This window comes from Varanus komodoensis, unplaced genomic scaffold (assembly GCF_004798865.1).
Source record: "Varanus komodoensis strain SLA01 unplaced genomic scaffold, ASM479886v1 scaffold29_1, whole genome shotgun sequence".
In the NCBI taxonomy this organism is placed as follows: domain Eukaryota; kingdom Metazoa; phylum Chordata; class Lepidosauria; order Squamata; family Varanidae; genus Varanus; species Varanus komodoensis.
The window spans coordinates 6,161,486-6,184,827 of NW_025335759.1; the positions used below are offsets into that span (position 1 = coordinate 6,161,486).

Consider the following 23,342-nt stretch of genomic DNA (forward strand, 5'->3'; position numbering starts at 1 on the left):
GATTGATTGATTGATTGATTGATTACCGGCAATTTTCCCGTGGAGGCAGATCGCATGGTTTTGACCTCAGGTCCATGGGGGGTGGCATAAAGGCAGCTGCCCCGAGGCAGTGGGGCGACCACAGCAGTCTGGGGGTACACCTGAGTGAAGTAGGTAGCTGGCAGGGCCCGCATTTGAGGGCTGCTGAGGTTGGTGGCCACCAGATCTGCAGAACTAATCACAGGCACGACTTTCTTTTGCTGCTGTGGGGGAGCCAGTGAGGGGGCCCCTCTTCCAGGGGCCAAAGGTCCTACTTTGGGCCTCAACATGGCCGAGATGTCTTCAAAAGGCCAAGGAGGACTAGGAGGAGCATAAAAACCAAGCGGTGATCACGATTCGCAGCGGCCTTGAGAGGTAGATTGGAAAGGTGGCTCCTAGCCATTGAGAACAGCCATTGGCAAGCTCACAGGGATCCCCAACCCCGAGACAACTTAAAAAAAGAAAGGGGTGGATTACAAAGTCATCCCTTGAAAAATGAAAAAAGGAAGCAGCGAGGCGACAGCATAGGGCAGTCTGGGGAGAATGGTTCACGCAACCCCCAGTCCCTTTTCATCAAAGCAACTCTTCAGAGTCTCTTTTTCTCCAAGTGTGAGCCATAGGATGGCCAGCCCATTTTTTTAACTCCCCGAAGCCGGTGAATGTCCCCAGTTCTTTGCTTTTTAAAAAACCGATGCAGGCTTTGCAGGGAACTTAAAATAAAAAGCACGCAAACTTTGCATTTAAAAAAAGCGAGAAAAAGAGGCTTCCCAGGCAGTTTGGCTGCAAGGCTACAAATCGGCTTGGCACATCCCCCTCCCCCAGCCCCCCCTTCCAAGCTTTTGTGGCTGGGAAACTGCAGCCGGAGGACTGGAAACAAAAGCCCGGGGTGCCTTTTTTTCTTTTCTTTTTTTCCCTGCAAAACGGCAGCCAGAAGATTTCGCTCCGGCAGCTCCCCGCTCCGCCTTCCTAGTGTCTACATCCTAAGGGTGGAGGACTTCGGAAGAGCCACCCGGGGAGAGCCTGAGTACCCAACCCGGGCCCTGGATCCTGCTAGGGCCCTGCCGGCGCCTTGTATGGAGCTCTTCAAACTTGCAATGCTGGCGCCCGCTGCTCCTTGGGGCTCCCGGCTGGGCTGCTGCAAGGTCCCCGGGCGCTGCCGGAGCTGTCTGGGGCAAGGATGGATCCGGATTGGGGCAAGAGAGAACCCGATGGCTGCCCAACCCTTTCTCTTTCCGTTCCTCCTTCTCTCGCTTTTTTTTTTTAAGCGCCAAACTACGTGCCGCGAAATTCGGATCTCCCGCGGAAAACCCCGCGTTCTCATTGGCCCGCGCAAGCCCAGCCCGTCCCCGCCCACCGGATTTGATACATTTTGCAAAGCGAGGAACAAGACCGGAGGTTCTGATCTTAAAGGGGAAGCACCCCGCAGCCCGCGCGCCGCGCAAGGCTTCCATGCGCCTCCGCCCTCACCGCGCCCTCCCATCGCGGGGCGTGGGCGGGGCCATGTAAATATTGACCCAGGAATGGTCCTCCTCGCACGCTTTGGTGCTCTCGCTTAAAGCGGCCAGCGGAGGGTTTTCGTCGAGGTTTCTCCGTCGACTCCTCTGGGCGGCGGCGACGCTCGAGCTGTCTGCGTTGAAGCTCATGATGGCAGCCGACGCACCGTGCTGAGTACGCGGATCTGGGGGAAATGGGTTCCTCCGCCCCCGGCAGCCTCGAGCCCCTAGAAGCCAGGCGATAAAGGGGCGGCGGGAGCTGCGGTCCTGTTTGACCACCTCGTGGGTTCTGAACAAAGAGGCAGATTGGGCGATGCGGGGGGGGGGGGTGTTTCCCAAAAATCCCACTTCCAGTGTAGCTCTCCGATTTCTTAAAGCTCGACCAGGGACTTCGTCAGTCTCCCAGTTCTCCCATTTTGGCAATTTGGGGTGGGGAGCCTTTGATCTTACGCGTCTGGGCGTATAAACACGTATTCGTAACAGGCCTCGTTCTGATGGAAGTGGGATGGAACGTTGCTGCCTCTTCCGCGTTTAGTGCTAAACAAGTCTGGTGACGAGGTCCATGCTCCGGCACGGATCCTGGGCACCGGGATGGGTGTAAGGGAGGTGGAGATCGACTGGTCGATTTGCCAAGGTTTCTGAACCTATTTGCTTAATTTAGCTGCAAGTGTGGGCGGGGGGTGGGGAGGCGTGTTTACTATGTTGCTGACATGAAAAATGACACATTATCACTGAGGCTGCCGCAGTTGCGATGGTGTTGCACAAGGCGCGAGTACAGCCTTCCCCAGTCTGATGCCCTCCAGATCCTTGGGGCCAACTCCTATCAGCCCCACCCAGTGGCAGGAGGCCTGAGCGCTGTGGTCCAAAACACTGACAACGCATCTGGGAAAGCTGCTCTCCTCTGTACAGCCCTTCAAACAAGCGGTATTGTTGCTGGGAGCTGAATCGCCTCCAACAGGCCTGCGGTGGATCAGATGGCGTGAATGGGTGTGTGGAGCCAGGCTGCACCCATGTTATTGCTTCATTCCATCTTAGCCAGAGGGTTGGGGATTTAGGATTAAATCCACCCCCAGGTTTCTTTCCCTAGATGCCTCCTTTATCTGGTTCCACCCCTTTTCCCCTAACCGTCTGGCAGTTCCTTGGCTTTTGTGCAAGTATCCTGTCCTCTCAAGAAGCTGAAATCCCTCTCCAAAGATTTAATTGCCTTGTCTTTGGCTCCACCCACCCCTGAAGGTGGCTCTGGAGGCGGTTTCACCACAAGTGAAGTTTGGCACTCCTACTTAGAAATGATGGAACTCTGCATGTTATGCAGGTCGTACCCAAGGTTCAGCAGCTAATGATCTGTTTCCAGGCTGGATTCAAGGTCCTGATTTTGGGTCCTGGAATCCCAAAAGTACTGTGACATGGTTGTCTAAAGGATTGCCCTTTTCCACATGAATTTGCATGACAATAAAGAATTTGGCAGGAGGTCTGTCCCCCTTAGCAGAACAAGGGACTTTTCAGTGTTGGCACCCAAATGATGGAATACAATCTGCAGACATGTACACCTGCTGCCAGCTTTGGAGTTGAATGTTAGTTGTTCTCATTCTTATAATGGACTACGATTTGTCTTTTATAGTATTAATGCCCTGCCTTTTTATCAAATCAAGTAATGGTTTTAATTGTTCTTTGGTTCATTTATTTTGCATGATACCTGTGTATAAACTGGCTGTCTCTTGCATTTTAAAATAACAGTGCTCCATTACTTTTAATTGTCAAGAGTCTTGAGCCATAAGCAAAATATAGGATAGATACCTTGAAATAAATAATACTATAGTCAATTCCTGCCATATATCCTTGAGTAAGCTCAAGAGGGTTTAATATGAAGTTGTCCCCTGAGGGAGTCCCATCACTCATCAACAAAAAGATAGCTGGAGACATGGTAAAAAGAAACCTCTACTTGCCAGCCTGCCTCTAGATATGTTGGACTACAAATCCCATTATTCCCAACCACCAGGTTGGAGAAGGCCATTTTACTGGACTATCCAGATCTGAGCTGTCCCCTCACCAATAAATAAAAGAAATGTCAAGGGTACCATCCAATTAAAGGGGAGAGAATCAATCTTTAGGAGCAGTGAGCTGCTGACTAATGTGACATTACTGCCCTCTACTGGTTTCAAAGATTATAACATGCCAGGATCCATAATTGGGTGATACCTTTATTAGGCCAATTAAATGTTACTAAATACCGTGCAGGCTTTTGAGTGCTCCAGTATCCTTCATCAGCCAAGCTGGCACAGTAATTTAAAAAGGGGGGAGGTGTCCAGAGGAAAAAGTGACTATTAGTCAAACCACAATGTTTGCAGAGCTGTTGAAACCTCAGGGCTGTGGGCCAAATCTTGGAATCCCAGATTTCCACACTCCTTGTTCTGCTCCCATCTCCTTTTACCTTACTGCATTTTTGGTGGTTTCCTGACTTCTGAGTTTGTGTTTTTCCCTGTTCTGAAAGGTGAAGTGTCTCTCCAAAGGCTTAATAAAGCTCTAAGTCAAAATATGCTGGCACATTTTGCACTTTGGCCCATCCACCCCATAATGTAGCTCCCACAACTAATTCAGCCCTTTCTGGGTAAAAGAGGTTTCACCACCTTTGATCTGGGTTATGTTTTCTGGGTTACAACCAGAGTTCAGAAGGCCCTCAGAAAAGCACACAGGAATGGAAGGGAAAACAGATCCCTTTTAGATATGTCAAAGAGGTCAAACCAAAGGAACAGAGTCTCTGCACTGCTTTGACAGAATGGCACAGTTATCCTGAAAATCATTTCTTAGCCACCTTTCAGGGAAGAAGACCTCCCAAAGCAATGTATAACAGTGAAGCACAGAAAACCAACAGGAAAATAAGAGCAATTAAATCCAAAAAAAAATCACTAAAAGAGTAACAGAAACAGTAATCAAGTCAGAAGAAGGCCAGATTAAAATAATATGGTAGTTTAGTCATATGAGATGCCTGAATGCAGCTTCTTTAAACACAGAAACTATGCTAACCACACTGCCAGCGTTCAGTGATTTAGCCTCCTTTGTCACCCACTGAGCACTGCATCCTTCTGGCTTTTTCTGCTGGTTTGCTGTTTTCCCAGGATAGGCAGACTTTGAAGTCCTGGCTGTGGGCTTCTCTCTTCTCACTCTCCTGGTTTTCCAGGGCGCTGTTGGTAGTATGAAACAAATGGTCAGTTCAGAAACATCCAGGATCCTAACAGAATCCCATTAGTAAAATACTATGGTTCAGATTTTGTTCTAAAAATGTGAAGGGCGCCAGGTTGTGGGAATTCCACCCATGAGGAACTGGGAAAGAGCTTTATGCTGTACATGTGTTTTTCTTGTAACTTCCACAGGGGGCGACAACCAATTATTGTGTGATGATAAAGATGGACATGAAACCCTATGTGTGCTTAGAGAAAGTCCTGTATTTCCCAGCATTCTCCAGCTGGGCGCCGGAGGGCTTTTGGTCTGAACATGCATGGGAGTGCACCCATAGACCACAATTCCTGATCATTGGCCACATTATCCAAGAGCAGCAAAGCTGGAGTCCGAAGCATTTAGCGGGCACCGGGTCATGTGAGGTTGTTGATGTACATTGGGAGTTGAGCAAAGACAGAAATGTGGCCGAAGGTCTCTGCAACTTGCCGTAGAGACTTGCTGGCGATTTCCTCCCTCCTGTAACTGGAGGTGGTCAGAAATGATGCCTGCGTCCCGAAGGAGGCAACATGGAGGTGTCCAGAGCAGCCTTGCTGGGTCAGACGATGGGTCCCTCTAGTCCAGCATTTCGCTCACATGTGGGCAACCTGCTGCCCAGGAGAAATAAATCTACAAGTCGGACTTGAGTGCGCCAGCACCCTTCCAGCCCTGTTGCCCAGGAACCGGTGTGCACAGACATGGCGTTCCATGTACTGGGGGTGGCACAGAGCCGCCTGCCGAGCAACCATTGATCGCTTTACTCCCCGTGACTTCCTCCTTCAGCGTTTGTCCCATCCTCTCATGCTGCCCAAGGAGGGCTTCCGCTAATGCTACTCCTCCAAAACTCTAGTGCAACTCCTTAGTTTTCCTGTCTTCAGCAGGATGTTTGCAGATTTTAAAAGAATATGAAAAAATGCCCTTCCCGCCTTGTAAAGTCCCTAAACAAGGGAGTGAATTTGCTGCCCGAAGCCCATCAGGAAATGCTCCCCCGTTGGCAGCCCGAGTCAAGGTATGTTGTGCTGAAGGTGTACCGAGGCCTCACACGGACCAATGCAGGTGACGACGTGTCATGCAGAGGCACCAGCGTGGGAGGGTTTCTCTTCAATCACAAATGATCTTGGGTGTGATCTGTGCCTCTAATCCAGAGGGTCTTACCAAACTCTCCTTGCGCTTTTGGCTCAGGTGTATAGGACCTCCCAACTACAAGGTGGAGAAGCAGATAAGAAAAGAGAATGCACAAGGAAGGAGAAGTATGAGGTCAGAAATGAAACCTTTTCAGGATTCTTCTGTCTGGGGTTGGGTCAGAGGTTGCTTCAAAGCCTGGCATGGAATAGCAGCTGCTGAGGCCGTCCATGTTTTCTCAGATATGTATTGGCACTTGAACTCCCCAGTCCTGCACCAGTCTCTAGAGCAACCTTCCTCAAGCTGGTGCCCTCTATCGTGGACTACAACTCCCATCTCCCGATTAGGGTAGATGGGAGCTGTAGTCCTAAACCTCTGGAGAGCCCATGTGTATCATCCCTCCTCTTTGGGGTATCTCAAGCTGGATTTTCCCTTAAACTATGGCAAATTGTTCCTTCAGGTTGCAGTCCTGTTATCCAGTTAAGCAGTTGGGAGTAACCCCAACAAACTTAATGGGGCTTGCTTCTGAGTAGACGTACATGATTGCACTGCCACCACCCAATTTTCCTGCTTCAATCTACATCTCTGCAGGATATTTTAAATCAAGGAGCTTCTGGCTGGTGCAAATCCTCCCATCTTCAGGATTTCCAGCATGACTGTGAAAGGGTTTAAAGTAGTCACTGGGGAGGAGGGAGTTCCAGTCCAACTCCTCTGGAGGGCACCAGGTTGCAGAAAGCTGAGTAGAGCTGCCACAACAGGCTTGCCATCGATTTCTGCTGCCCCATGTTCAGCGAGCGCTTTGCCCTATTTGGCCCGGATGTTTCTGTGTTTGGCAGTTTGGAGACATCTTTTCCCCTTTGCCTGCCAAAAAGCTTCTTGAAGTGGCTCACGGCCCATCTTAAACAGCCCATTTGCAACATGAGTTACAAAGATCTGTGCAACACAGCCGTGAAACGACACATGCGCATGAACACAGGCAGGAATAATACCAGGGGGACGCAGCGTTTAACAGAGGATCAAAGGAAAGTCGGCAACACCAGAATGAAACCCCTCCTGTCCAGCCACGTAATGAGGACTGCATTTGCTCCTCCTGCGTCCCGACCACTTTCTTCCAAAACCCCTACATTTGCTCTAGCCTCCTCCTCCATAGCTCTTCCACAATGACTCAAAATGATCTGTTTCTCCCCCAGCCCAATTACCCCAGGTTGAAACTCCTACCAAGAAGCTAAAGTACAACCATCATGCCCTAAACCTGAAAGCACCCTACTTAATGTTTGCTCATCTACAGTAGAGGCCTCTAGGATCTTACCGTGCTTTCCCGGCGTTTGTGGGGCTGTGAGGGTGGCGGCCCCCCCGACTAGAGAGGAGAGAGAGAGAAATGCAGTTACGGGTAAAGCCCTTTTGGCTCATCTCTGCGAGGGGGGTGGGGTTGGGGGCTTTGGCAAGAGCCTCTCCGTATCCTGCCTAATCTGTTTCTCCATCCTTGCATCCCTTCCCCACTCCAAATCTGCCATCACAAGCCTTCCCTGGATCTGCAGCTGCCACTACTGTGATGCCCTGACTCCAGGGGGCGCTGTGAAACGGAGACATCTATCACCTTCTTCTCCTTCAGCCTGCTCCACCCAGGGGCCAAGCAACAGGGGCCATCAAGGACTCAAGGAACCGCCCTTATGGGCCATGAAGCCGTGATGTGGCACAAAACTACAGAAAGCAGGCGCTTCCAAAGACATTTCCCTCCTCCAAGTATTATGTTCCCTTTCAAGCAGGGGTGTTCAGGAAAGTAGATCTCCAGCTGCTTTGGGCTTCAATTCCCAGCATTCTTGTCCTTTGCCATTTTGGCAGGGGCTGCCGGGAGCTGAAGTCCAAACTATCTAGAGGTAGAATTTCTACTCGACCCCTTCGCACTCGAGCCTCCATTTTTACCCTGACCTCAGCCCTGTGAGAGCGGTTAGGCTCAGCACCACTGACTGGTCCAGACTGGAACCTGCACATGCCAAGTGCCAGCAAAACTCTGTCAGGATCGCCTCTCCCTCTTTCTCTCTCTCTGTTTTGAAACAGCTGCACCACCCACCAATCAATCAATCAATCACTGAGCACAACTGAAAGCTGGTAATCTAAAAACCTGAAGCCACTGGGCTACCGGCTTCCACATGAGCTGGAGGCGGCCCCTCCAAATCACCCTCAGAGCCCATTGTTCACTTCGCCCAATATCTGAAGTCAAGCGAGTGGTGATCAGAAACAGGACCTCTTCAGTCTTGGGCCCTGCCCTCTCCCATTGGTGGAATTCCCTTTTCGGACACTTTTGCCTGGTGTGCTTTTCATTTTCTTGCTGGCAAGTGGTGAAAACTTTTCATGGAGGATAACTAATCGATGTTATGTCACCTTGGGAAATGCCTCCACAGCAGGGGTGCCCAAACACGTCCAGCCGAGGGCTAAATTAAATTCAGAGAAGCTTTGGGGGGGCTGCATTCCGGTGGTGGACGTGGTCAGAGGCAAAAGGGGTAGCGCCAAAATCCCCAAAGCACCAGACTAGTTTAGCTTAAAGCACTTTGCTGCCAGGAACCTTTTTATCTTCCCATTATTTTAAGATTTAACTTCTATTTTAGTTGGGCTTTTATCAGATATGCTGTATCTTTGTTGTTGGATCATCTTGAGACTTTTGTGTATAGAACAGGGTACAAAAGTTTTAAACAAACAAACAAGGCTAAGCATTTTGGCCCTTCAGAATGACTAAAGACTGCACCAAAGGCAGGAAACCTCAAAGTATTGGCCACCGGGGAAAGGATCAGACCAAAGCCCTTCTTAGTAAACCTGGAGGCTAGAATTAGGACCCCAGATCGGCAAGACGGGGGCCCCAGGCCTGTGGGTCAGCAACCCCGCACTGCCAGCTCACCATGCTCTCTCGGTGTTTTTGGGTCTTCTCTGCAGGCCCTCCAGGCTGTAGGGACAAGAGGAGAAAAATCAAACCTGTGTGCCAAGCAAGGGTGCAGTCACAGAGAACCTGGCCTCGTTCTCCGTGCACAAGACGATCCCACTGAAAACATATGGAGCCATCTTTCCCATCCATTCAATAAGCCCATGGAGGAGAAAACCGGCTGCCCGCGGGTCCTGATGCTGCCAGCCCCATGCTTTGCCATCAGCGCAACTCCCAAAAAGGATGTCTGTGCATGTACAGCTTGACACGCCTTGGCTCCACTGTGGACGTCATACACCAGGGAGGAAGGCCACATCAGCATCGGGAGCGTGCCACATGGTCGGAAGAGCAGTGCGGAGGTGGTAACACTGAAAGGCAGGTGCTCGACCCAGCGGCCACGACCCCGAGGAGAGCCCAAAACCACAGGCCGCTGCACTGAGCCATGGCAACCCACCACGTTATCCTGCTCCACAAACCTCACGTCCTTGTGTTAGCTTTCACGCCCAAGGTCGAGGCTGTACGGTTCCTGCATCCAGAGTTTAAGTCAGGCAGGGGTGGCCAAGAGAATGTCCAGGAAGCCAGCCAAAACTCTAGGAATCCGATTGGTCTTAAACTGAGCCAAACAAGCCGGTAACAGTTTCTGTTGTTTGCCACGACAAGCAGGCTCCGGCAGATCTAATTTATAGCCAGCCGTAAATCAGTGCAGCAGGCTAATTAGGTTGGCATGTTGTTTTACGGGAGGCTCCAAGCTCAGCCTGCTGTTTGAACTTCTGCTGGATCCACAAACTCCTCCTCCTCTCTGTGGGGTGAGCTCCCTCAGACGCTAACTCTCTAAAAACTACATGACACTAGCTCTCTACTGGCTTACCGAACTCTCCCGACGTTTGTGGCTCTTGTCCAGAAGTCCTCCAGGCTAGACAATGCAGAAAACACAAAGATGATCAAGAACAAGTAAGGAGACAACAACACAACACTTCCTGGAGTAGTAGTGGGTTAGGATTCAGGTCTGGAATGGGGTTGATGCTTCTCTGCATTCTGCCTCTTGTATGCCTTTGTGGGCCTTTCCGCCCAGTATGGTTTGGGTGGCCAAACAGCATCATGGACTGGGTGGGGAAGGACAGTCCTCTCCCACAGTTCAAGGGTGACTCAGAGTCACCCCTACTGTGAAATTATGGGGAATTCACTTGCCAGGTTCCACTTGTATGTGCTGTTTTTAAGGAGAGAGAAAAAGGCCAGATCCTTCTGGCTTCTCGGTGCAGGTAAGAAGGAGTTTCTAGGTGGCAAAGAAGTATCTTGGCCACTGCTGCTCCATTCTCATACCGTCATTCCTGCATGTTATTCCCAAAAGCCAGTTGGGTTGCCATTTATGGCCCACATCCAATGTCTAAATAAAATGGTCTTTGCGGGTAAACCAGCAAGTCAGAAAAACAACGCTGATGATTCATTACCATACTCCGGTTCTTACCATACTCTGTCGATGAGACCTTTCATATGCTTCCGGCTGTGTGGTGCAAAGAAAAAGAAACACAATATTAAAACTGGAGCATGTAGAAGGGGGATCGGCAACAATTTGGACTTCAATTCCCAGAAGTTCTGCCAGCATGACCAATGCTCAGGAATGCTGGGGGCCGAAGTCTAAAACATCTGGAAACCTACCTTTTGCACACTTGAGTTAGAATACGCAAACCAAATGTTAGGTCTTTTTGTGCTCTCCCGATCCATACTGTTGACCTTACTGTGAACAAGGGAAGCTGAGAGGCCTCGTGAGCTTCTGAGTATCATGACAGGACAAGGGAGAAAAAATCCCACAGCCACCTGTGGGAGCGCCCGTTCGTGCCAAGGACTGTGTTAATGAGCCCAAAGGCGTGCAGGCCGCCATTCCAGTACATACCGTCAGCGACTGTCTCCGGGCTCTCAAGGCTGCCTGCTTCACCGCCCCTTTTTGGTATTCCGCATCGATCGCGTTCGACTGTCAAAGGAAGGGCAAGGGTGGGCAAGGGTCCAGGAAGACCATGTCTGCCACTGCTGACTGGGACCGCAGAGATGTGGGAGGCAGAGGTGCCTGGAATCTGGCCTGGGCACACATGCACGTGTGTTCATGTACGCACAGACAAAAGCGTGCGAGTGTTTTGTGAGTCACAAAGCCAAATCAGGATGGTCAGTGGGACAAGAGACAGCCCAGCATGCAGTGGGACACCGTCTCCGAGCTGGTGGGAAACGGGAGCAGGCAAGATCTTCCGCTGGACTTGCACTCACACACCACGCAAGGCTACCTGACCTTATCTGGACTTCAGACCCATGCACGGATGACTTCAGTTGTGATGCACAAACTCACATTTCTCCTCCTCCCCTCCAGCCACCATCCCATGCTTAACTGCTCCCACATGGCTGCTATTTGAAAACAAGGACAAAACGCTTTGCAAACTTTTTCTAAATTAAACTCTGAGCATCGGTAGTTTTAAACTCAAACTCAAACTAGGGCACTGTCTTGACTACAGGAATAAAACTGAGTTGACTTCTGATGATCTCATCACATGCCAGCTCATTCATTGGGTGTCTCCTTGAGCATGGAGACTTTGGACTTGGGCTTCAAGGCCCAGCCATAGCTGCACCACTGCAGAGCATGACTTCTGCCGTGCATCCCCCAGAAATGGTGTTTCATAGCATGCTGCCCCTGGGTCACGTGGGTGTAGCTGCATCTAGAGCTGGTGGGAAGGGCTGGGCACCTGCCAAGGGCCCGCACTCCAGCAGAGGTCCACTCACAACGGCCCTCGGCACTGTTCCACCTCTTCACCATTTCCACCTGTGCCCTAGTCTGCCTCTTGCTTTGGCTCAGACGATGGGAGTGGTGAGGAAAAGAAACAGTCGTTGCCATGGTCTACTTGCTCTCTGTCTTTCTGCCTGTCAGGTAAGCCAATGACCGAACTGATGAGGAAGACAATGAGGCTCAAGAACAGCTGGTGACCATGGCAGTGAGAAGGCGGGCATGCTGACTTGAGGGGGGCCATTGCAGGTGGCTTGTTCAGGGCCTGCCAAATCCTGAAGCTGGCACTGGTTGCACCTTCATTCTGGCTCCATGAAGGATCCACTGGGCATCTCTGTTTCTCTTAGCTCCATGTTTGGAACTTGGCCTTCCATATCAGCTCTACATCTGGACCAACGTGGAGAGTGAAGAGCCATGGCTCAAGGCACTGGGCTACCTAGCGGTGATGAAGTGGAGCAACGCTGATCTAGGTCGCCACCAGTGGAATGACACGCCCCCATCCGTCACCGTCCAAAGAGTACCTTCTCCAGGTTCATCAGTGCAGTTAAGACATCTGTTTTGCCTTGTATGATATCGGAGGGCAGCATGGTTTCTGAGATGTTGGCTCCACGGATGTTTCGCAAGACAATCTCTTGCTCCTGCTCTATATTGAATCTGATGGACCTCACCTCTTGGACGATCCTGCAGGGATTGAAGCCGAGAAGAAAGAAGGATGGCAACTCCTTTCCTGGACTATATGCTCCACCAGCAGGTAACACCTCACACCCTGGGCAGCAAGTCTCCTTGAGGAGGAACGGATGCAGCTAACACTGTGCGGACACAGTGCAGAACCCCGTTCAGTCTGAGGGTGGAAGTCCCTTTGGGGGAAGCTTTTGTGGGGAGCATTCTAGAGGTGGGTGGGCAGAAGGTAAAAGGGACAGGAAAAGATACACCCCAAAGAGCAGCACGTTTTACTTTGTTGCTAGTAACTGTTAGGAGAGGGCTTTCGCCCTTTTAGAATGGGGGTGGGGGAAGAAGCTGCACAACAGCCAGGAAACCTGGCGACATGGCTTTCTGGAGGAGCCTGGTCGGTGGGGTTGGGACTGCAGGTGAGCAAGATCTGGGCCACGAGGGCTGCACTGGGCCTGAGGGGCAACATCCACCCCCTACCATCCTGCCAAACTCTTGGTGCTTGCAGCTCATCAGTCACAGGCAGGCAACAAAAGACGGAGGTGGCCAGACAGTCGTCTGCAAGCAAAGACCACCTCGCAGGGCAACTCAGCCCAGCCTTGCAGGCTCTTGCCACGGGACCAGACTCTGGGCTGTGCGAGCACTGCGTAACTGAGCGGGGGTTACCCCAAGTTCTCTGCAGTCCCCTCTCCACCCATGCACCGGGTCCCCAAGCATCTGGGGTTGATGGGCACCCCTGAGATGGTCGTGGGCACTCCTGCAAATAGCTGCTTTGGGAGCGCTTGCCAATCCATAACCGGCTGCTCAGACAGGCGTCGCCCATTGCAAAACACTCATTTCCCAGCAGACAAACTGCTGAGATGAAGAGGAAAGTCACTTGTCCCGGAACCAAAGTGCAAAGCAGAGGCGGGCTCCAAGCTCCAAAGCACGGAAACACTCCTTTGAAGCCAAATACAGATGATGCTGGAGGGCAGTCCTTGGCTTTGCAGCGTGCCAGCCACAGAGTTTTCCTTTAAAATCCTTTTTAAAACTATCTTAAGAAGTGAAATAACATGCTGCATACTCTAGGGAGTACAGGCAAGGAGGGCAAAGGGACTGACTTACTGGTCAAGCTCATCCCGGATCACCCGGTATTCCTTTAGGTTCTCGTGGATCGCTTCCAGGACAACACAGAGGTCTTCACAGGTGGCATCGTTCAGGTTGCCCAAATTACCAAAGCTGAGCAGCTCCTGATGATGGGTCATGGGTGTCCCATGCATGACCTCCTTCAAGTGCACAGGTTCAGGCACACCTGTCGGGTAATCATCATCTGTCCCATCCTGCTCGGGGACAAAGACAATTAGGAGGTATCACATGGGAGTCCCAGTGTCACCAAATGACTCAGGCACACCAATCAGTAGCCAGTTCTTCTGGGGGCCTGTGTGGACTCAACACAGGTGGCAAAATCCATTACATTAAGCAACCCACAACGGAGCTGCCTGAAAGCCTCAGGAGGGACTGCAGCCAGCAGAGAAGAAAGTGCACAGCAGACAGAAGGACCCTGCTTCTCTCCCTGCCACCACTAACTGTTCGATCATCTTCTGGAGGGTCCTCACCAAAAGAAGTTCTTGGCCTACCTGTTCTCTCCACTTCCCCAGCTAAACCATTAATACGAATCCTGAAGAGCACTGGGCCCAGGACCGAACCCTGAGCGACCCCTCTTGTTACCTCTCCCCAGTTTGAGGAGGGCTCACCAATGAGCACCCTTGGAGTCCCGATTCTGTTGCCAGCTGTGGATCCACCCGGTCACTGTTCCATCTAGCCCACTTTTAGCTGGTTGCAAATACAGAGATCCTGGGGCACTTTGTCAGAAGCTTTTGGGAAAAGACTGAGCCAAAGTAGGAACTGAGCACTTCTGCCTTTTCTTTGTCATCTGTTCCCATCTGCCATCCACACTGAGCAGCTGAGCCCCCGTTCTTCCCTTGTCTTTCTCCTGTCTGCACAAAAGTTTGACAACACAGTCCTACCAGTAAATGGGAGTGGGTTACAAGGAAGAAAACAAAGTGGCGGGGGGGGGGGGGGGGGGGACAAAGAAGAAGAGGGGAAATTAGGGACCTGCCCCACTAAACTCCACCACCGATTTGCTCTCCCTGTTCTCTTGCTCCCTGGGAGCTTGGCCACTTGTACCCCAGAGTCCCTGGACCAAGAGGGGCAGTTTCTCTGATCTGCTCTACTAGGATCCAGAATCTGAGACTGTGATATGAAGATCTCTCCCATGTTGTCTTCCTGGTTGCAATTGCACCATGGGCCAAAGCACAAAGGTCCAGTACCAATTTTAGTCCCTGTCAGTCTCTCATCTTTCCAATATTATGTTTAGTTCATTCCATTTCCACATCAGTATGTGAATGTGTTTTGCTTCAGGCTTGTCCAAAAATTCACGTGCCTCATTTCCATTGGTTTCCCGTCAAAGAGAGCAAACAGCCACGCTCCCAAACCATTCACTGGGCCCAAAGATTCGTAAAGGACATGTTGCCAAAAAATCTGCATGTTCTGCCAGGGTGGCCATGTGTCCTCTTTTACAGAGGACAGTCCTCTGTTTGAAGAGCTGCTACAGGGCCACCTCCTGTTAGGAGGCCTGTCCCTACAGTTCCAGTTTAAAGAGAAAGATCAGCACATCAGCATCTGGAGGGCAGAGTGAGCAGGCCAGCCAACACCGTCTCTTGTCCTATGGTGGGACACACCATGCGTCCAGTTACATTAGGAGAATTGGTTATCCACATGCACCCAGACATCAGCAGTAGCACATTTTGGCTAATGCTCTATTTTGGCAGTGCACACTGTTTTTGGGGTTTTTTTCGTGGAAATTTAGGATCATCCACCTTTATATGGCCCTCTGCCCTCCCTCTTAAGTCCCTGGATCCATCACTCACATCCAGACCAATATAGGCTGCTGTGGACGGGTCATGAGCCTGCAGGTGCTTCTCCTCTTTGTACGCAGCCACAGACTGCTCCAGGTTCGTCGTCACCACAGCCACGAGCAGATTGGCAAAGATGAAGGCTCCGAAGGTGATGAAGATGAAGAAGTAGAGTGCCCCACCGATCTGCAGGGCAAGGCCCTCATTTCTGCAGAGGAACAAGGAATCTCCATCATCAGTGGAACTTTTGTGACCACAGAGGGTGGCTCAGAGCCACAGTCCCTTCCTGGGGAGATGTTGCTTCCCAGGACAAAATGGCTGTCCCAGCCGCTACGTTTGCAATGGACACATCTGAAAGCACTGATCCCAGAGAGGCTTGAAGGTGAGCTAAAGAGCCCCACCCGCCCAACACGCGTGGCATTTCAGAGCCTCATGTATTTAATCCCCGTCCTCATTCATGCGCAGTGTCTGTGGCTGGTCTGGGCGAGTTCTGTTACTGCAGCCAAACATGGGAATCCAGGTACTCACTCGAAGTCGTCATAGATGCTGACCCACCCATCCTGGGTTATGCAGATGAAGAGAGAGTACAGAGCAGTCCCCAGGTTCCCAAAGTGCTTTGGAACAAGACTTCCAAAAAGGGTCACGCCGAACACAGAGAAGACCTGCAAAAAGATGCGTGGAAGAGGGTGTCCAGCAAGCGAGGAGATGCCCCAGTGCCCCTCACCCTTGGTGCTCCTCCTGGGCATTTGAGAGCAGGCAGTGCAATTCCCAGAGATGCCTGGGAGCAGTCAGATAGCACTGGTTGGGGGACATGTTCACCCAGCCCAGGATCCACGTTCGCTCTCCTCACCACTGACTACTTTGATCCTTTCAGCTGGAGATGCCAGAGACTGACCCTCGGGCCTCCTGCCTGCCAGGCACATGCTCCACCACCAAGCGACAGTGAGAGGGGGCCCTTTGAGAAACCCAAGACTGGATCTACATGCAGGAGGAGACCTGTTCAGAAGGCGCCTGTGCAGAGGCAGCAGGAGCAAGCGGATGTTTCCAGCGGTTGGCAGAGAGGCCTTCCATGGGCCTGCAGTCAGCTCTGATGCGAACCGTCCACCTGCCCTACCCACTGCAACATGCTGTCCCTCGCTTGATTGCTCTGTGCCAGCCTTCCCAAACATGGTGTCCTCCAGATACTTTGCACTACAAAGTCCATTATCCCTAGGCACTGGACATGCTGACTGGCAGGCGGCAAGTTCTCCAAAATACCTGGAAGGCATTGCACTGAGTGAGGTGGTTTGATGCTTTGCTTCAGACCAGGCGCTCATGGAAAGCATGGTGGGTGAAACGATGTTGAAACGACGGAAAGGGCCGTGGCGCCAATGAGCTTTGCGCAGGAGAAGAGGACGAGTCCCTCCCCCAGCCACAGAACAGCAGAGCTGGAAGGGGCCCTGAAGGCCACTGGGTCCCACCCCTGCTGCTGCAGGGCACCACGTGGCACTGTCCCGCTCAGACGGGCAACCTAGCAGGAGCTTACAGACTAACTGTTTGCCATGAGGCAACCCGGCCCTCCAAACCCATCCATCCCCATGTTATAACTGCAGGGGCCTGTGAACACACGCAGACCAACAAGTGACGGGGATGCATGTGTGAATCTGGCTTCTGTGTGTCAGGATTCCAGGAAAGCCCTCAGCTTTGACATGGGCGACCCTGACGCTCCACAGTGTCGCAGCATCATGCAGATTTCCGGACCACCCGAGTGCCCAGCTGGGGTGAAACAGAGGCCGAGAGAGAGCAGCGGGAGGCATGAGGCCAGGAATTGTGGAGACACACAGAAGGAGCTTGTTCCCCAGCGCTGGGATGTGACTCGAGGGGAAGTGGGTGAAGGCGTCTCACCAGCATGATGGCAAAAAGCAGGATCATGATGTTAGCCATGTCGGGGATGGACTGCAGGATCACCTGGATCATCCTGGCCAGGCCACTCACCAAGGTACAAACCTGCACCAGTCTCATGACTCTGAAAGGAATGTGAGGAAAGGGAAGGCGGAAAGCTCCGTGCAGGCAGGGCTTGGCTGCACTTCCACTCCCGGGCTGCCATCCTCCAAGCAGGGAGCACAAGCCACCAAGAGACAGAAGCAGCACTCCAAGATGTGTGTTAGCGTCTTAAACTACCTGAACAGTTTCTGCAATATTTGCTGCTTTCACCTTCTTCCCGAAATCTCATTTTTCTAGCTTTGCCCAGGACCCTCCCTGCTTTTTCTATCTCTGAAGGATTCGCTCCAGGCAACTGTCTCACCCACTTGCACTGGCAAGAGTAAGGTGCCCTTGGAAGGCTTGGTGCTAGCAGAGGAAACAGCCAGCATTCGGAAACCCCTGCTCTGACCTCCAGTGAGGGTCTCCCTTCTCAGCATGGGAAGGGGACCAATGATGGCAGGGAAGGGCTTTGAGGGACGGCAAATGCCTCTCGGTATGATTCAGTTCCACCCAGAGCAGGTCCAAGGAATCCCTGCCAGCCAGCCAGCCAACAAAACCTAATTTAGCGGGCCTGCAATGGCTCGCCAAGCCACACGCACGGAGGCCCACCTGCAGTTTGACAAGCAACCTGCCTCTTCAACCTAGGCAAGAATAGGGGGCGGGGGTATCAAGTCTGAGGTGGGCATAGCATTTAGGACTAGAGCGGGCTGTCTGTCTTCTGTGTTGTTTACTCTGGCTGGCAGCAGTGCATCAGGTTCTCATGCAGATTCTTACCTACGTTTCTTTTACAAAAAACAAGCACACTACTAAAGTGGTCTGTGCTGGTGAATTGTCATACCCACCAATATGCCTGGAACATGGAGGGATGTACCCACATTAGAAGTGCGAGGCTTCCAAACTGGAGAACATCCGTTCCAATTCTTTTTAACAGGACTGAGCAAAGGTTGAACCTGCAGCTTTCCGCACGGAGCAACGCACCCTTTATATCGATTGATCGATTGATTGCTTTTATATACCATTCAGTAGCCATGTATAGCTTCCAGAACAGTTTACATTCCTTTAGCATTTTGCCTGGTGGTGCACATCCTGTGTGGAGCATAGGCCTGATTTGTGCTCTCTGCAAGAGTTTAAGTGATCCCTCAACTGCTGAGAACCAACGCAGGTGGGGGCTGCTGGGTCTCCATTCCTACCTGAGCATGTAGAAGAGTGTCTTGTTGTTCAGTGCAGGAATAATCAAGCCAGCAAACAGAAATAGCACAATAAAAAAGTTGATAAAATTCCAGCCATCCTGCATGAAAACAAGGGCTGTGAGAAATATGGGGTCGAGCCTTGTTAGCTAAATACTTCAGACCACCTTTCCAAGCCTTGGTTGTTGCTGGACTACAACTCCCATAATCTCTGGCAATTGGGCATGTTAGAAAAGGTCCTTGCTCCTGGGAAATATGTCCAGTCAATTTTCAGGGACTCCCCTTCCCTACCACTGACCACAGGTGACCTGTTACAGCAGGGTCCTCTGTCCCTCCATGAGACGCTTGAGAGGCTAGCAGAGTAACAGCCACTGGTCTGGGGGCTTCCCTGCAGCCCTGCTGCATCTGTTTCTCTGGGGACACTTTGCAAAATAGACTTAAAAAGGCTCCAGGAGCAGGGAGCAAAAAGCTGCAGTCAGGATGAAGCAGGTACAGCTCAACACAAGGCAAGAAGATGAAAGCGTTTCCTCAACTCACATCCTATTGATCAGGGCAGGCTCCCACAGAAGGCTTGGAGGAAAAGCTGCAATGGATTAGGAGCTCCACTGACACAGGAGTCCCCCAAGTCCTATGTGGGGAATCCCAATCCACTGCAGCTTATATTCCGAGCCTTACAGTAGCCATCTGTGGTGCCCCATGGTGGTGAACCTAGTTGAGAGGTGGCGTTTGGCCTGATGGGTTCTTCTAAAGGTGTAAACTGCCCTGAGGACTTTAGCTATCAGGTGGTATGAAATGGAGTGGAATTGGCCATGACGGGCACTGCAGTAACAGCTGATGGTGGGCACCCTCTCCTCACCTTCCAATACAACATGAATCCATAGTACCAGTTGAGGAGGACCTCACAGATGAGGAAAGCTAGGACAATGGTATCGATGACAGAGAACAGCCCAAAATATTTCTGCAACAGAGAAAAGAAGAGATGAGAAGAGAAGAGCAAGCTAGGCAGTTCCCCAGGTTGGTTTCATGCATCCATCACTGTAATGCATCCGTTAGTCAGCCCCTAATGCAGGGGCACCGATCCTCTTGTAGCCCATGGCTGGATTCCATTTCAGTGAAACAGGCAAAATTGGATGGGCCAGATAACCAAGAATACAAGCTTCAAGCACTTATTATGCCACAGTACTAATGCATGGAATCACAGCCTGGGTATTTTCTATGGCTGCAAAGTTTCATCAGTTGTCTTGGTTAGAATGATTTTTCTAAAGTTTTTAAATGATTACAAAGGTTCGCCCAATTAATTGGGCAGTAGATTCATATTTATGTTTAATGCATGTATTAAGAAGAACTTCCACGTAGCAAGCAGCATCTAAAACGGGGACTCAGAAAAGACTGTGGAATCTGCAGGCCAGATTAATAAAAATCCAAACTTATCTGAATCTGTTGTTGTTTCCATCAACATCTGAAATTTGTGTTGGTTAATAGGAACAACTCTGCATACTTCCAAGCACGGGGTGGGGGGGGTGGGGTGGGGGGGTGGTGATCAAGTCTGGCTCATCTCCTTAGGGGCATACAACTTAGATCCACTTCTTTTTCCTCTTCCTTGCCCTTCCTCACTCCTTTGCAACCAAGAAGCAAGCGAATTGTGCCTCTTTCATGACAAAAGCAAGCCCTGAGACAGCAGCTGAAGGGGTGTGACTGGTCCCCCCTCGGTGTGCTTAAGGGCTGCTCACAATTTTAGATTCTCTGGATTCTGCATTTCCTGATCCTAGATTCTCTGGTTGTGCCTTTCTGCCACCCAGAAAACTTTGACCCTGGTCTTTAGAAATGTAATAAATAAAACCAATACAATTAAACATAATGAAATGCATCAAGTCTAGTGATGCTAAAAAGTCCTCCTATGAGTCTTAGTTCAATGTATATTGAATGAGTAAGGGGCCTTTCAGAGTATGCTGTAATGCACACCTGGGTGTCTGGAGCACAGGTGTGCCTGGATGCCAGTGTGCATCAGGAGGTGCCCAGAAGAGGTGTGGGCAGAGACACCGAGAAGAAAAACACAAAAGGAAGAGGGCGCCAAGTCAGAGTCAGGCTCTGGCTCTCTCTCGTCCACAGCAAATGACCCGGCGATCCTGCCCTGACCAGCACAGCAAACCAACCTCTTCTAGCGTGGGATCTGTCCGTACAGCGATGGTGATTGCATTGATGATGATGAAGCTGGCCAGCAAAATCTTGAAGGCTGGGTGATGCAGAAAGATTCCCATGCACGTTTTCGAGAGGAACTCTTCCACGTCCCAGTCATCCTGTTGGGGGACAGAGCAGAACCGCAGGGCTGTTGGGTAGCCCAAAGAACTGCAGCTGTTCCATGGCTGACCCCCCCGAACTCAGCTTCTAAGCTGGACCCTGTCCGGGGCTGTGGGTGGTTGGGCCTCGAGGGCTTGGCCACAGCTTCAGTGGCTTGTCCTGGGCACGTTATCCACTCATCTCAGGGTTCCTAATCCATACAACGGATCCACGTTCTCCAGATGCTACATTCCCAGGCCAGGCCATGTGTATACGTGGCTTGGCTCACTTTCCTCAGTTCCTTGCCCTGCCTTTGTGTGCATGCCCTCCTGTCGATTGGCTGATTGTGGGTCCAGTCCTTGCCTAAATGAGTCCCATCCTCAAAAGGGGTAGGCACTTTCCACATCCGAACCTAAATGCTCAGTTCCTTCAGCACAGACTGCCTGTACTGTCCTCCCCCCGCCCTTCTGGTGCTTTGCCATCATCGGTTTTGTTGCAGCTGCCTGCGCGGTTCTGAGTCACAGGCTAGTCCTCCTGAGCCTCGGTGAGGAGCTGAACTCTGCACTGTGCTGAGCTGGTCTGGGTGGTCCTTGTGGCACAGTCTGGAGACCTTTGCACATGCAAAACTGCGCACTTTAAACTAGGGGCATGAAACCTCTAACTGCAGGATATTGACGACGGCGACGACGATGATGCAAACATGGAAAAGGCCCTGGAGGATGATAAGGTTGTGAAATGGCCTGCAAACGTCTGTGACAGAGCGGACTGTGCACACTCAAGAGACGGCTTGTGTAGAGAAGCCCCTACGCCAGAAGCAAACAGCGAAGCAATGCCTGAAGAGAGATGCAGAAGGGAAGAGTGAAGGCTGCGTACCTGGATGCGGGTGATGTCCTTGCAGTTGATCTCGACTATCTCTTGCTCCCCAGAGGGCAGCCGTCCCGCTGTTTCTTGCACCTGGCGGGCAGAATAGAGCACGTGTACCTTGGGGAGCAGCAAGGAGAGGCACACGGGCGGGCTGGGTGTGCTGTGCCACCCGCCTCCAGCCACCCCCCGCTGGGGTGTTTGCAAATAAATCGAGGAGTAGGCATCGAGGTGGACCGAGGGTGCAATCTCACAACCCCCCAGCACAGGACCTGGGGAGGACGGGTTGCTCCCCTTCATAGCCTGCTTGGGAAGATGCATGCTGGCTTCCTCCCTCCATGGTGACCACTGGGCCTTGCAGGGACCGGGAAGGACTGAGCTGGGCTGTGGAGCTGCACCAGTTCCATCTGGTGCCCCAGACACCTTCTTTGCCCCTCCCTGGCCCTGAATCGAGATGCCTGGAAGTGGCCATCCAGAGAACTTGCAGGGGCTGTGGAGCAGACGGGCCTTGCAGCCTGGCCGCAAGCTCCTAAGCCTGCACCTCTGGGGGCTGCCATGCATCTGGCCGAGGGGAAAAGGGTGCTCTATCAAGGATGCTTCCCACTTTGGAACAGGCGGCATTCAGGTGTTACCTGTGCATGCAGGGATTCATGGGTATCTGATCTGCTTGCGTTTATGGAAAGGACTATCCCCCTCTTTTGGCATAACATGGATGGGCATCTACTCCAATCCGTCTATTCGAATTGCATGTAGAAAGCTGCATTTTGGTTTTTATTTCTTTTTCTTTTCAGGTTTCTTATTTTGGTTTGATCTTATTGGAATTCACAGAAAGACATATATTGAAAGAAGGCAGGAGAGAAATGAGGATGGATGGATCCAGAAATGTCAGTTTCTTGCTGTTTCATAGTTCAGTTCATAGTGAACTTTGAGAATTTTACTAATCTTTGTTAGGTTCAATATTTAAGGAAAAGAAAAAGATCCATAGCTCAGATTAAGTTTATATTGTGTATCCTACAATTTACTAACATTAATAACCAGAATTAAGAAAATGCTTTGATGAAGGCACCCCAAATATCCATACATTTATCCATTTGTTATGCCTAAAGCCATCTGTTTGAAAATTGAAAGTTTCATTAAAACTTTGACTATCGGGTAGCATAAAAGTCTAATAAACTATAATAATTAAAAGTGAAAATGGCAGTAAAGGTAAGGCTAGAAGATGGAGTACAATTCAGAGGCGTTCTGAGTGATCAAGTCTCACCATAGAGTTCTTGCGACGTGGCTCCATTGACCTGCCGTGTGGGAATCAATCCACCACCTTCACAACTGGAGCAAGGTGATGTCTTGTGCCATCCGCAGGCTCACCTTGGAGAATCCCTTGAGTGTGACATCACAGAAGTCCAGGTTCTCTCCTCTTGAGCACCATTGGTGGCTCTTCCACAACCTGGTCCCTCCCAGGTGCTCTTGGACTGCAATGACCATCAGCCCCAGCCAGCAGGGCCTTGGTTCAGGAAGAATGCGAGTTGCAGTCCCAGATGTCTGGCGGGCCCCAATCCAGAGAAGGGGAGGTTGTGCAGCTGAGCAAAGAACTGTTTTGTGGGGAGGAAGAGAAGGGAGCAGGCAAGAGTGAGCTGGGCAACAGGAAGGAGCCAATTGCAGATGGTGGGGAAAGCGGGTCCTGCTATCGCGTGTTTTCCCTTCTCCTCGGGGGTCTCCATGCATCTGTCAGGATCTCTGTACCAATCGCAGAGCATGTGTCCCCTGGCCAAAGGGTTAGTAGGGCCAAATGCCTGGAAGCCCACCCATCTTCCTTGAATACATGGGTGGGGTCATTGGAGCCCTTCCTGCATTCTGAAAGGATCCAAGGTAACATCCCATGAGTGGTGTCCACTCCAGTTAGTCCAGCTTTCCCCAACCTGGTGCCCTCTAGAGGCACAGCACTGCCATCCCCATCACCCCAAGCCAATAGGG

The 23,342-nt window shown here is 51.2% G+C and overlaps 2 protein-coding genes across 3 annotated transcripts in view; both read right to left on the bottom strand.

Moving 5' to 3' along the window:
- Nucleotides 1–1,190, bottom strand: part of E2F2 (E2F transcription factor 2) — a 34,326-nt gene extending 33,136 nt beyond the window's left edge. For both annotated transcript variants that reach the window (XM_044435230.1, XM_044435229.1), the window contains exon 1: nt 27–1,190. In XM_044435230.1, the coding sequence (XP_044291165.1) occupies nt 27–308 (282 nt within the window). In that variant the 5' untranslated portion in view covers nt 309–1,190. The remainder of the gene's footprint in view (nt 1–26) is intronic.
- A 291-nt stretch (nt 1,191–1,481) lies between these two features.
- CATSPER4 (cation channel sperm associated 4) lies at nt 1,482–22,853 on the bottom strand. Its single transcript, XM_044435278.1, has 17 exons — nt 22,737–22,853; nt 21,384–21,491; nt 20,387–20,530; nt 19,090–19,191; nt 18,237–18,334; nt 16,969–17,089; nt 15,613–15,746; nt 15,100–15,292; nt 13,295–13,509; nt 12,043–12,202; nt 10,649–10,726; nt 9,626–9,670; nt 8,737–8,781; nt 7,153–7,200; nt 5,877–5,921; nt 5,172–5,230; nt 1,482–1,800 (listed from the first exon to the last, which is right to left on the bottom strand). The coding sequence occupies exons 1-17, from the start codon at nt 22,851–22,853 to the stop codon at nt 1,482–1,484; spliced, it is 2,031 nt and encodes a 676-aa protein (XP_044291213.1).
- Between the last annotated feature and the right edge of the window lie 489 nt (nt 22,854–23,342).